This window comes from Monoraphidium neglectum (genome assembly GCF_000611645.1).
Source record: "Monoraphidium neglectum strain SAG 48.87 unplaced genomic scaffold scaffold00954, whole genome shotgun sequence".
NCBI classification, from domain to species: domain Eukaryota; kingdom Viridiplantae; phylum Chlorophyta; class Chlorophyceae; order Sphaeropleales; family Selenastraceae; genus Monoraphidium; species Monoraphidium neglectum.
The window spans coordinates 8318-18411 of NW_014012674.1; the positions used below are offsets into that span (position 1 = coordinate 8318).

The 10094-nt window shown below is 66.4% G+C and overlaps 4 protein-coding genes across 4 annotated transcripts in view; all 4 read right to left on the reverse strand.

Annotated features, from left to right (window-relative positions):
* The window catches only part of MNEG_6064 (Phytoene dehydrogenase), a gene marked incomplete at both ends in the record, with an annotated part of 3455 nt that extends 2865 nt beyond the window's left edge, over positions 1-590 (reverse strand). The window contains 2 exons of the mRNA XM_014045460.1: positions 9-318; positions 534-590. Of these exons, the coding sequence (XP_013900914.1) occupies positions 9-318; positions 534-590 (367 nt within the window). The remainder of the gene's footprint in view (positions 1-8; positions 319-533) is intronic.
* Positions 591-3000: 2410 nt separating this feature from the next.
* MNEG_6065 (hypothetical protein) lies at positions 3001-4239 on the reverse strand (the record flags this gene model as incomplete). Its single annotated transcript, XM_014045461.1, has 3 exons — positions 3001-3115; positions 3365-3887; positions 4191-4239. The coding sequence occupies 3 exons, from the start codon at positions 4237-4239 to the stop codon at positions 3001-3003; spliced, it is 687 nt and encodes a 228-aa protein (XP_013900915.1).
* A 515-nt stretch (positions 4240-4754) lies between these two features.
* MNEG_6066 (NADH dehydrogenase) lies at positions 4755-8025 on the reverse strand (the record flags this gene model as incomplete). The annotated part of the gene is made up of 7 exons (XM_014045462.1): positions 4755-4905; positions 5161-5367; positions 5585-5865; positions 6114-6866; positions 7126-7278; positions 7624-7841; positions 7944-8025. The coding sequence occupies 7 exons, from the start codon at positions 8023-8025 to the stop codon at positions 4755-4757; spliced, it is 1845 nt and encodes a 614-aa protein (XP_013900916.1).
* Positions 8026-8629: 604 nt separating this feature from the next.
* Positions 8630-9294, reverse strand: MNEG_6067 (hypothetical protein; the record flags this gene model as incomplete). Its single annotated transcript, XM_014045463.1, has 1 exon — positions 8630-9294. A coding segment is annotated over one exon (665 nt), but the record flags the coding sequence as incomplete, so codon positions are not given.
* Between the last annotated feature and the right edge of the window lie 800 nt (positions 9295-10094).

A 10094-nucleotide genomic window follows, 5' to 3' on the forward strand; every position in this document is an offset into this window, starting at 1 on the left:
GCCCCAACCCCAGGGGCACCTGCCTGGCTCTATAGCCTCCAGCTGCTCTGACATCAGATTGACGTCATACAGGAGGTCCAGGTGCGAAAACCCCCCGCCGCCGCTGCTGCTGCTGCTGCTGCTGCTGCTGCTGCTGCTGCCGCTGCTGCTGCCGCAGCTGCTGCCGCCGCTGCTGCTGCCGCCGGCCGTCTCAGGGCCGAAAAACACCCGGTAGGCGGCCGGCTCGACCCGCTTGATAGGCACGTGCGCCTCCAGGGTGGTGCCAAGCTTTGCATAGGCCTCCTTGTAGGTGTTAGGAAAAAGCAGCAAGCTCGGGCCCTGGTCGAGTGGGGCAAGTGGAGGGCGGCGATTTGATGTGAGGCCTCCTCTGGAAGTGGGGAAGCTGGCATGGTCTGGCACGTGGGCAAGCGCCGTCGCCTCGCCACGCGCCATCGGCATGGTTCGGGATGCCTGCCTGCCTCTTAAGCAAGGGGACCGCCACGTCGTTTCTGACGTGCGGCTGCGGCCCGCTGCGCGCGGAAAGAAAAACCCACCGTGTCCCAGCGGTAGCCGTCCGTGTGCAGCGACTGGCAGCGACCCCCGACCTGCATACGGGAGCATCAGGTTATGACAGCGTGCGCCGTGCTTGGGCTTTGGGCCGCGCTTTGTCACAAGCATGCACGCGCGGGGCCAGATTGAGTGCACAACGGCTGCCGCTCCGATTTTGCACATTGACGTCGCCAGGGACACCTGATGCCCAAGGCAAAGATCAGGCGCAAAGCATGGGGCTCAACCGATGCTTCTCTCCATCTTGTCCTGACGCTCCAGAATCCGCACCAACCGCACCATCGCAGCTCACCTGCTCGTTTTGCTCCAGGAGTGTCACCTCCACCCCCTCTTTTGCCAAGCGCCCGGCGACCACCAGGCCCCCTACGCCTGCCCCCACGACGATGGCGCTCTTGCCTTCCTGCTGGTGCGACGGCCGTTGCTGGGTTGCTGGCGCCCCTGTGGCGCCTGCGGCCGCTCTCGGCGACAGCCACTTGCTGCAACAGCTGCGGCGCCGCTGCAAAAGCGGGCCCACTGTGGGCAGACCTGGTCGATAGCGCGGATGACCTAGCGCATTGGAATCTGATGCCCTCATTTTTTGATTTCAAGGTCGTAGATCGGCCCGAAAGGCTCCACGCTTGAAATTGCGTGATCTTGCTGCTGTGTTATCAGCGATTGTCAGACGCAATGGAAACGGAAAGAGAAACTTAGTCAGTCCCTTGATTTCTTGATAGCAGATGAAAGCGCTCTGTAAGTATGTCCGCCGTTTGTTTGCTGACTGGTCCACCCTGCTGCGCCACTCCACCGCCCAACACGCCCTGCAACCGCATGCAGCACACCCTCGCTATGTGGCAATGACCAAAATATGTCCCTGTTGGCATTCAGGGCAACCTTTGACACCACAATCAAAACGCAGCCATACTGAGCCCTGGTAAGTGTCGTTTCTGCCCGTAGCAGGGCGGTAGTGGGCAGTGTGCGAAGGTCCCCCGTGCCGTACATTTCAAGTATGTGATATGTTTTCGCAGCCGTTAGATGTCACAAACACAGACAGAAACATGACTAAGGCCTGGTGTGTCACCACAAGCTTTCAACCGCGTGGTCGGACACCAGCGCACCCGCTTGCGCAGTCAGCAGGGCACGCCCCTCGCAGTGCGCACGCAGCAAGGCCTCACGGGGTGATTGGATGCTTTTACAACAAGGGCCAAGGGATGGGACTGGTGACACGTGAGGCGTGGAAACTGGTGATCACACCTGGGACAGCGCGCCTTGTTGCAGTTGCGCACAGGCGCCTGCTCTTGTGCCTGACCTCCTGCAATGCCGTTGATACCGCCTGCAGGTCAGAAGCCAAGCTGCTGGGTGGCTTCCGCTTGCCTGGCGCCCCCAGCCTTATGGGGACTGCGCCATCAGAGCTTGAGGCATGGCACGGAGTTGGCAATGCGAGCTCCCTGGGGCGCAAGCCACTTGAATCCATAACCCTGGGGCGCAAGCCACTTGAATCCACAACCCCGGGTGCCAAACTGAGACATCGAGCACACAGTTGCAGGAGTTTTTCAACCTGGTATAGGGATAGGGATAACAGTGATGCCTCGCGTGCGCGCCATCGCACCAAGCTCGGCAAAGAAAGCTGTGCAGTAGGCAGGGAATTGAGTGTGTCACCACTGCAGCGCGAGGCGTGGTCCTTGAACCTGCGGGATATCGGTGCGGCTGACACGAGGGTGGGCCGCCTGTACAGCAGCACCGCAAGCTCTTCGGCCGCGACGTACTGTGCGCTGCTGATGCTTCGCATGCATGGGCCCTAATCGGAACACTCCCAGGGAGGCTCTGATGCTCGCTGGCCAGGGTTTTGATATCGCAGCCTAATCTACCTCTGCTGGTTCTGCGCGTTAGTAGAGGTGCGGCCCGCATGCCAGCCAAGCTGATGCACGCAAGCTACTGCCTGCGGCATAGAGCAGGATTCCTGTTAGTGTGGCGCGCGATGCACTGCTTTTCTTTTCACCTTGGCGACCATCCGACCCAATTGCACTTGTAGGGTCGTGCAGCACTGCTCGCCTGCTTTGATGTCGTTGGGGGTTAGTGATGCTGGCTGAGCATCGACTAGGACTCATGCTGTGGACGGGACCAGCCTTGGTTCGGGGCAGCCACCCCTTGATCCTGCACTTGAGGCATGGAGCTGATCTGTCCCAGGGATGGTGGCCAGATTCGCGGGGTTGGTCGCCAAGAAACTCGTGTGGACAGCTGTTGAGAGTGACAGCATTGGTGGTTGTTTGAGGTCGGAAAACAAGCCGCGCTTACACAGAGTGCGTGCGCACGCGGCACGAGGCGCCCGCAGCTCAACAGTGCCCCGCAGCTGCGAGCGCGCCCTCCCACAACTGCTGTGTCGAGCCGCCCCGCCGCTGGCGCCGCATGCCGCTGCCACGGGCCCTTTGCACTATGGGCACAGGCTTTGTTGGCGGCGGCGTGCAGCTCGGCGCGGCGTCACGTGGGGAGGTAGATTTTGTGGACGCTGCGCGGCTGCAGGGCCTTGCGGCAGTTCGGGCACCTCTTTGTCGCCTTGATGCAGCTCATGATGCATGAGTAGCAGAACACGTGCCTGGGCAGGAACGAAGCCGGCCGTAGGGCAGCCCCACGGACGGGGAGTGGGTCGCGTCAGCAGCGTCCAAGGGTGCTTGCGGAGCGGCCAGCTTGTGTGGACTGTTGACCATCAAGGGTTGCCCTGCATGCTATGTTGCGGTCTTGAGCGCCTGGCATGGCCAGTTGAGTCTTGCGTGCCACGCAAACCGCCGCCCAATGCAATGGTACGTGCATGTCCATTGTAACGCAACGGCGGCGCCGGACCCACCCGCACGCCGTTGACGCCATTTGTCCGTCCTGGATCGCCTCGAGGCAGATGGGGCACGTGATCGCTTTGGCCCGCGGCTCCGGCCGCGGCGCGACCAGCTGCCGCAGGGCCGGCGGCTGCGCCGGCGCCGGCGCCGCACGGGGCCGCTTGCCGAGCCGCATGGCCACAAACTGCACCTCGTCCTCATCGGATGAGGGCGCCGAGGCCAGGTCTATCACAGCCCCCTGCTCCTGTTGCTGTACCGCCTGCTGCTGCTGCTGCTGCTGCTGCTGCTGCTGCTGCTGCTGCTGACGCCGCCGCCGCATTCGCCGCCGCGCAGCGGCGCCGAGCGTTGCGGCCGCGCCAGCGCGGGGCGGGGGCGCGGGCGTGGGGTTTGTCCCTGGCCGCTCCTCAATCACCTCGATGTCTGATTCGCTGCTGGTGTTGAGCCCCAAGGCACCGGTGGGGGCAGCAGCGAGCGCAGGGGCGGCGCTGGGACCCACGCCCGGCGGCGCGGCCCCCGAGGGCCCCGGTGCCGCCGCGGCTGCGGCGCCCACGTGTGGTTCGGCCTCGGCTGCCGCTGCATGGGGCGCGCTTCCTGCGGGTGCTGCTGCGTCGGCAGGAGACTGGGATGCCGCCGGTGCCGACGCTGTCGGGATGGCGGTGTGCGGGACGTGCGCATGCATACGCGTGCCCGCCGCTGCGTCGTCGATTGTGTCGCGTTCCAGTGTACTTTGTTGCTGAGATGGCGGGCTTGGCCTGCTGCCAAGGCCGGCGCTCGCGCTCTGCGCATGCGTCAGCTGTGGCGTCCGCTCCACTGACGCGCTCTTGGCAGCGCTGCCTCCACCATCAGCCGCGCCGACGCCCAGCTGCGGAAGCTGCAGCTGGGTCGCCATTTTAGCTACCTACAGAGAAGCTATTCTCGTCACGACTGGCGTGGAGGGTGCAGGTTGGGCAAAAGTAGGTGCAGATCAAGCAAGGCACGCTGCCCGACTACTATGATAATGATGGAAACGAGCTATAGGATACAACCCTCTAGATGTGCCCTGAGGGCTCGTCAGCTGCGAGCTGTTCTGAGATTGTGGATGGTCGTCACGCGCAGTACACAACAAGATGTTACAGCCCGTTATATGGATTGCGCACATACTTTGATACAACTCTGCCTGCGCGTGTGCCACCTGGGCCCCAAAAATACAGCTGCCCCATCCGCGCGTCACCCACCTGCGTGGTCGCCAACAGTGCGTCGCATCCAACGAAAATGCATGGCATGCCCTTGCCATTTGGTCTTGTGCAGGAAATGCTGTTCCTCAGCAGTTACTGATAATTATATGGATATCATGCCCGTTGCAAAGACACGGAAGGCCACACACTACATTTACAAGGGTTCACAGTGAACTCTGTGAGCCCGCCATCATCGGCGCGCGTCACTGCTGCTACCCACGCCCGCCGGCCCCTGCTGCTGGTCAGCCAGCTGCTGCGCCAGCCGCGCCGCCACATCAGCCGCCTGCTGCACCCAGCTTGCCGCCACGCTAAGCCGCTGCTCATTGGTCGGCTGCCGGTACCTGAGGCGTCAGGGCAGCGCGGTCACGGTTGCAGGACAGGGGTCAGCACGGGCTACAGAAGGGGCAGAGGGCCAGCGCGCAGCCTCCATCCTCGCGCAAAGCCATCTGGATATGCGTAATTATGCCTTGCGCGCACTTGACGGCTGATCTGAAGGCTGGTCAAGCTGGGTGCTGCAGTCAGCAGGCCGCCGTCCCTAGCACATCCGACCACCGCCCCGCTGACGATCCAGCCCCGCAGTCGAGGCGGCAACTCACAGGTACGCCGCCCGCCTCAGCAGCTGCGCCAGCGGCCCGTCCAGCGTCACTCCGCCCCGCGCGCCCGCCCGCACGCCGGCCAGGCCCAGCAGGCTCTCCAGCGGGCTGCCCTTCAGGGTGGCCGCGACCGCCTCTGGAAGCTCAACGGGCAGCGCCACGGCCGCGTTGGCCGCGCCCAGTGACATCATGCTGCCCAGGTGCTGGTACCTGCAGGTTAGAATGTAGCCATGAAAGCACATCGCGCATTCTCAATAATTCAACACTGGTCAACGGCATGGGCTGTGAAAGACCGCTGGTCGTTTCGTGTTGAGAGGGAGCTCAAGTGGCGTCTCCTTCTCAGCAGGGGCAGCATTGGCGCATACGCAGCCCTGGAGGTGTGAGCACGCCTCTGCGTGCTGCTGGGCCGCCGGCAGGGGCACCGCACCTGAAGGGCAGCAGCGGCCGCCCGTTGATCGCCGCCCAGACGTTCCAGGCCGCGTAGTCCGCCTGCTGGAACGCGACCTGCGCCGTGTTGGGGTACGCCGCCGCCGCCTGCTGCTGCTGCTGCTGCTGCTGTTGCTGCTGCTCGTCGCCCTCCGCCGCCGCGGCCGCGCTCGCGCTGGTGAAAGAGACGTCGCCGAGCGCGAACGCGCGCGCGTGCTTGCGGACGCGGAGCGTCGGGTCGGTCTCGATGGCGCCGGTGGGTGATGAGGGGAAGGGGAGCGACTGCATTGCGGCGCGATGAGGGCGGGCGTGGTGCGACAGGGTGGGCAAGGGGAGCTACTGCAAAAGGGCTGCAGATGGGGGCTCAGGTTCATGCGGCGATGGGCATGATTTTGATGGCGGGCCAATAACAGGTTTTTGTCGGCGATTCAAACGAGATTTGACCGTCGACGTTGAAAGAGTCGGGCCACCACAGGCGCGCCTCTCTTTCGCCTGGATGCAGCAAGGAAGGGCTGGCTGCGCGCCCGCACGAGGGACGGCCCCCACGCGTTGGCGCCCCCGCCCGTGCCCGCGCCCGCGGCCAGATTGCGCGCGCCCCGCACCTTCACAAACTTAGATGCGGGCGACGACCCCGCGGTCCAGATCACCAGGTCCGCCTCCAACTGCCACCCGCCGCCGCCGCCACCCTCCAAGTTCAAAACGCACCTCCCCCGCCCCGAGTCCGCGCCCGCGCCGGCGCCGCCGCCGCCGCCGTCGACGCCGCTCCCGCCGTCGTCCGCGCGGCTCAAGCTGCCCACCATGGCCCCTGTGACGACCTCAACACCCAGGTCATCCAGGACCTTGCGCGCCGCCTCGCGCTGCCCCTCCGGCGAGCCCGCCAGGATGACGTCACCCGGCGTCACCATCTTGACCGCGACGCCGCGCCCCTGCACGCGCTCCCCGATCACAGAGGCCAGCTCGACGCCCGCGTACCCCGCCCCGACGACCGCCACCACCGGCGACCGTGGCGCAGCGCCGCCCGCGGCGCCGCCGACGCCGCCGGCCGCGGCAGCGGTCTCAAGCTCGGCGAGCCGCTCGCCGACAAACGTGGCGTCCTCCAGCGTCGCAAAGGGCCGCGCGAGCTCCTTGGCGCCGGGGACGCCTTTAGGGTCGGTCTCTGCGCCCAGGGCCACCACGAGCCAGTCATACTCGACGGCGGCGCCGCCCTCGAGCAGCACGCGGCCGCCGGACGCGCTGCCGCCGTCGGCGAGGGGGCCGTCTGTCTCGACGCCGGCGACCTTGGCCTGGGTGGGTTTGAGGGGGCGGCGGCGGCGGCAGCGGGGCGGGGGTGAGATGTGCGTTGGGGGGTGGCGCAGCGAGAAAGGGGGGTGGGAGGCGACCGGCGGGCTGCGGAATGCCGGGTTTGGGCCGGCGTGCAGGTCGCAAGGCAGCGAAGCGGGTCGACATCACAGCCAAGCCGCGCGGGCGGGGCGGCGGCGCCCGGGGCGGCCGGGCGCGTCTCGCGAGGCCGCGCCGCGCAATGGCAGGAGGGCCCCCGCGCACAAAGCGCGTGCTCGCCTGTATGAACTGCACGGGGTAGGGGGCGAGCAGCTGCGTGAAGGTGGGTGCAACCTCCCAGGGCTGGGCCGTGCCGTTCAGCAGCTCATACAGCAGCGGCTTAAACACAAAGCGCTCCCCCTGGTCGATGAGCGTGACCTGTGAAGCGTGGCGATTTTGGGGGGGGGGGCAGGGTCGGGGCGTGAGGGGCTGAGGAGGAGGAGGAGGGCGGCCGATCTGGATTGTTGATGTTTCGGAGCGAGAGGTGGCGAGACGCTCCGCATGCATGAGGGTGGCGGGACCCTGCTGTGGCCGCGGTGCACCTTCCATTTAGCTGATGCGTGTCCTCCTGCAGATCGATGGTTTTCGCGGCGGCCGAGCTGTGGGCGCCGTCGCGCGGCTTACGGCGATTGCTGGGGCCGCACGGCTCGAAGACGCGGCCGTGGAACGTGCGCGTCGCCGACGCGGCAGCGGCAAAAAAAAATTTGTGTGAGAGCGGCTCACCCGCGGCTTCTTGCCCTTGGGCCATATCAGCGTCTCGAGCTTGACGGCAGTGTAAAGGCCGCCAAACCCTCCGCCCACAATGCACACGCGGGGTGCGGCAGGTGCGGCGTCCGCTGCGGCGGCAGCAGCATTTGGGGCCTCGTCGACCGCCGCGGCCCGCGGCGTTGTGTGCAGGGCGCGCCTTGCGCACGGCAGCACGCCGCCCGCTTGCCAAACACCTGGGGATGCAGGAAAGATCGTCACAAGCACTTTTCGGGGTTCCCTGCCGCCAGGCGCCCCAGCCGTGATCCTACGCTGTGTTGTGTGGCAGCGCAGCGCACCTCCTCCGTGGGCGGGGCCGCTGCGTGCTGCGCTGGCCAGAGCCCGGAAGGCTGCAGACGGCCTGCTAGCCATCACTGACATGGTTCCCAGCGACTTGCACCGTCCTGCGAGGTGCAGCGCCATGGGGATTGGACGCGCTGGACCGCCCGAGCAAGATCGGGAGTGAACGGCACCTCGAGTGTTGAGATGTGGTCAATTATACCAAGCAAACATGATACGTTTCCGTGCGATTGTGGGCTCACAAGCTAGTGCTGCATCGGTCCAGTGCTGGTGCCCAGGTGACGTCGTCATGCGGCGCAGCGTGACCGCCATGTGTTCTCCGGCGTGAACGCTGCACAGGTGTGTGAAATTTCTGAAGCTGGGCGGCCACAACCATGATCGCTTGTGAGCTTGAAACCACTTGCAGACAGCGCGGTCGGCGTCTGCAACATGGCTCCCCCCCCGCCCGCAATCGCACCCTGCCCCCTCGCCCGACTGCCCTGCTGATAAAGAGCCTCTTTACTTCATGCCAGGACATGAAGCACGGATCAGGGTCGCGATGAAGCCGGGACCTTGGTGATCCGGTGGCCCGCTGCACCCGGCATCATGCGACGCGCCGTGACGTGGCTGGAGGCCTCTGGCCCCCTGGCTGGCGAGAACCAGGAAAAGGTCACATAGAAACCCCTTTCAAGAGCCACGCATCAACCTAGCTCGCCAGCCTGTAAGTCAGTACCAAAACGGGGTCATCCTCTGCGCCGCCGCCACCGCTGCCTGCCTTCTTAGGCTTTGCCAGCGTCCGCTGGCGCAGCTTCCCAACAGTCTCCGTCATGTGCGTCAGCGGATGGCCCCCGCTCAGCAGCTGCAGCCGCTGCAGCTGCGGGGGTCCAGAGCCCGCAGCTAGTGAGTGCGCCCCTGCCCCAGTCCGCCGCTGCCCCTTGCCGCGCTCCTCCTCCTGCTGCTGCTGCTGCTGCTGCTGCTGCCGCTGCTGCTGCTGCCGCTGCTGCTGCTGCTGCCCCTTTTCACCCTGAGCACCGGCCGCCGCCCCAGCACCGCCGCCGTCGGCGCCGCCGCCGCCATCGCCGCCATCAGCCGCCACGGCTTGCTTGGCTGCCAGCTGCTCAATGAGCCAGCTCCTCAGGATGCCAACGGACAGCGTCGGCGGCGCAGCCAAGTAGGGCCGGTCCAGCTGCGGCAGCGGCTGCGCAGCGCTGCCGCCGCCGTGCCGCCGCGTGCCGGCCGACGCCGAGGGGCCCGCGGCGGCGGCGGCGGAGGGCGACGGCGGCGGCGCGGCCGAGAAGAGCGCCACGGCGATGGGTGCGGGCGGGGCCTGGGGGACATCCCCAGAGACGCGGCGCCCGCCTGCAGGGGTGCCTGGAACGGCCCGGGCGGCGCGTCGCGGCCGTTGGCAGGGACAAGAGACGCCATGCACCGGCTGATGGGCAGTTGCTGCCTGTGGCACGCCCTGCTGCACGCTGACAGGCAATTGTTCGCGGCACGACGCGAGGCCCTGTCGCACGCGGTGTGAGCGGCCCCACGGCGCATCGCACGGCCCCGCCAGACGACAGCCCTCCACGCCGCGCCGCGCCGCACGCACGGCCCCCGGACGCCGCCCCGCCCGCCGCCGCGCCCGCTCACCCGCGAGCTTGTACCCGGCCTCGAAAGCGGCGTTTATGGCCTCCGCATGGCACGAGCCGCGCCGCCGCAGCTGCTCCCGCAGCTCCCTCGTGCCCTCTTCTCGCTCCGAGCGGCGCGCGTCCAGGGCGGCATCCAGCAAGGGGCGCGGGAACACCTGTTTTTGATGCGTGCGCGGCGCGTTTCGAGTTTATGTACCTGCACACGCGCTTGTGTGAGTTTGCGCGCTGGTGTCTGTGTTCTTGCAAAGCCTTTGGCTGTGTGTGGCGCCGTTCGTAGTCACACCTGCGCTGAGCTTTGACGTACCCACCCCCACCCCGCACGCGCCACAGCATGCCCCAGACCCGAGCCCCGCACCAGCACCCCGCACCCGCACCTTCTTGATGAGCGTGTCGAGCGTTGAGTCGTATTTGACCTTGGAATGGTCAAACGGGTTGGGCCCCAGCAGCACGCCGCACACAGGGCAGGTGTTGCGCTTGCCGCCCACCACGATCCCGGCGTCCAGGCAGTCGTAGCACACTTCGCGGGGCGCGGCGGGG